Raw genomic sequence first — 2,500 nt, forward strand, 5'->3', positions numbered from 1 at the left:
GTGTCTCCTTTATATCCTGTGCTGCTGCTGCTGCTGCTGCAGCTGCTGCAGCAAGAAAGAGAGACAGACGAAAAGCAAGCAACAGAAGCCAAACAAATCTATAAATATATGCATGCATGAACGCAAGTATCTGCAGCAAAGCAAAATAAACAGCAGCAGATTTCTGTCTGTCTCTGTCTCTCTCTATGCCCTACCTTCCTTCCTGCTGCTGTTCCTCTCCCTTCATATGCTGCTGCTGCTGCTGCTGCTGCTGCTGCTGCTGCTGCTGTTGCTGCTGGTGGTGGTGTTTATGGTGTTTGTGGCGTCGATGATGGTGACGTTGCTCTTCTTGCTGCTGCTGCTCTCCTTGCTGCTGCTGCTCTTCTTGCTGCTGCTGCACTCCTTGCTGCTGCTGCACCCCTTGCTGCTGCTGAACTCCTTGCTGCTGCTGCTGCTTTAGGTGCTGATGATGGTGTTTGTGTTTACTATGTTTGCTATGTTTGACCGCTGCATAAGTTCTGGTTGTTATTAAGAAGCATGTAGGGTGCTGCTGCTCTATTCGTTGCAGCTCTTGCTGCAGCAGCAGCAGCTCTCTCAATGACCCCACATAGAAAGCCAGAGCAAAGGAAGCATTTAAGACAGCAAGAGTTTGCTTCAGAGGTTTGCAGCCAAACAGAGACATCTGCGTTGTAAACCCTAACTCCAAAGCAGGAGGCTGCAGCAGCAACAACAGCAGCAGCAGCAGCAGCAGCAGCAGCAGCAACAGCAGTAGTAGGAGTTGTTAAAGCAGCAGCAGTAGGGTACCAGCAGTAGAAGCAGCAGTAGAAGCAGCAATAGAAGCAGCAGCAGCAGCAGCAAAGAGAAAATAGCAGATGAACGCCACCCACAAATGCTGCAATAGAGAAGCCAGCAGCAATACAAACAGAAACAGCAACAGCAACAGCAACACCAACAGCAACAGCAGCAGCACCACCGCCATCACGAGCAACACCAGCAGCAGCAGCAGCAGCAACAGCAGCAGCGACAACACCAGCAGCAGCAGCAGCATCCACAACAGCAGCAGCACCACGACCATCACCATCACCAGCAGCATCAGCAGCATCAGCATCACCAGCAGCATCAGCAGCATCAGCAGCATCAGCAGCATCAGCAGCATCAGCAGCACCAGCAGCATCAGCAGGACCAGCAGCATGAGCATGAGTAACGGCAAAGATAAAGAGCAGGAGACTGAGTGTGTTGTACATAATAAGATAATAAGCCTTACCTGTATGCGAGCATGCGGGTCTAGATAGAGCATGCAATCACCCTGATAACCGATACAGAAGAAAGCCTGCTGCCCTCTGCCTGCAATCATGCCTAACGACCAAGGCAACGACATATACGACAGCAGCGGACGTATATACACCTCATTCATACCTTCGCCGCTGCTCACTTTCAAAGGAAACAGCAGCAAACAACCTCGCCTCCATATGCTGCTGCTGCTGTTGCTGCTGCTGTTGCTGCTGTTGTTGTTGGTCGTGGTGCTGCTCCTGATACTTCGGCTCCTACGCTTGCTGCTGCTCTTCTTTCCCGTATTGCTACTGCTGCTGCTGCTGCTGCTGCTGCTCGCTTTCCTGTTGCTGGCGCTGCTAGTAGGGGATACTCTGCTGCTGCTGCTGCTGCTGCTGCTGCTGTGCGTCTTCGTGCTGCTCCTCGTCTTGCTGCTGCTCCCGCTGCAGGAAGGAGATACCGCAGACAACGGGCAGCGCTGCACATCGTCGCTCTCTCCTGCTGCTGCTGTTATTGGTGCTGCTGCTGTTGCTGCTGCTGCTGCTGCTGCGGTTGCTGCTGCTGCTGCAGCAGAGTCCTCTGCTGCTGCAGGCGCTTCGCTCGATCGCGGCAAAGGGTCGGACGTCAGGCGCCTCTTGCAAAAGCTGCTGCTGCTGTTGTTGGTGCTGCTGCTGCTGCTGCTGCTGCTGCTGCTGCTGTCTCTGTCACTGGCCCACCGTGGCGACTCGCCACCAGCAGCAGGCGAAGGACCCTCCGTCAGCTCTGAAGCGGAGCAGTATCCTCGTGCTGCTGCTGCTGCTGCTGTTGCTGCTGCTGCTGCTGCTGCTGTTGCTGTTGCTGCTGCTTCTGCTGCTGCTGCTGCTGTCGGTGGGCTTGTGCCTGGAGTGAGACCGAGGGAGGGTCCGAAGTCCTCTTCACTTCTCGCCATGAGATTGAAGTCGCTGCTGCTGTTGCTGCTGCTGCTGAGGCTGCTGCTGCTGCTGCTGCTGCCGCTGCTGCTGCGCCCTTCAGTTGGTGAGAGTGAAACAGACGGAAGATCCTCCCAATCATCTTCACGACAGGTCGCCTGCTGTTGCTGCTGCTGCTGCTGCTGCTTCTGTTGCTCCTGCTGCTGCTGCTGCTTGTAGTGCTTCTGCTGCTGTAGCCTCCCTGCTGCAGCAGCAGCAGCAGGTGCTGTTGCAGACAGCCTGCACTGTCTATCAATCTCCTTCGCATCCATCATGCCGTCTGTATCGAGGTAAACATAAACCTC

The 2,500-nt window shown here is 54.7% G+C and overlaps 1 protein-coding gene across 1 annotated transcript in view; it reads right to left on the reverse strand.

Moving 5' to 3' along the window:
- Nucleotides 1–2,500, reverse strand: part of EAH_00047120 (hypothetical protein, conserved) — a gene marked incomplete at both ends in the record, with an annotated part of 12,124 nt that overhangs the window by 4,967 nt on the left and 4,657 nt on the right. The window contains 4 exons of the mRNA XM_013391487.1: nucleotides 1–45; nucleotides 195–661; nucleotides 1,244–1,323; nucleotides 1,438–2,500. The exon at nucleotides 1–45 is cut by the window's left edge and continues 28 nt beyond it; the exon at nucleotides 1,438–2,500 is cut by the window's right edge and continues 3 nt beyond it. Of these exons, the coding sequence (XP_013246941.1) occupies nucleotides 1–45; nucleotides 195–661; nucleotides 1,244–1,323; nucleotides 1,438–2,500 (1,655 nt within the window). The remainder of the gene's footprint in view (nucleotides 46–194; nucleotides 662–1,243; nucleotides 1,324–1,437) is intronic.

This window comes from Eimeria acervulina, genomic scaffold, assembly GCF_000499425.1.
Source record: "Eimeria acervulina Houghton genomic scaffold, Eah_scaff715, whole genome shotgun sequence".
In the NCBI taxonomy this organism is placed as follows: domain Eukaryota; phylum Apicomplexa; class Conoidasida; order Eucoccidiorida; family Eimeriidae; genus Eimeria; species Eimeria acervulina.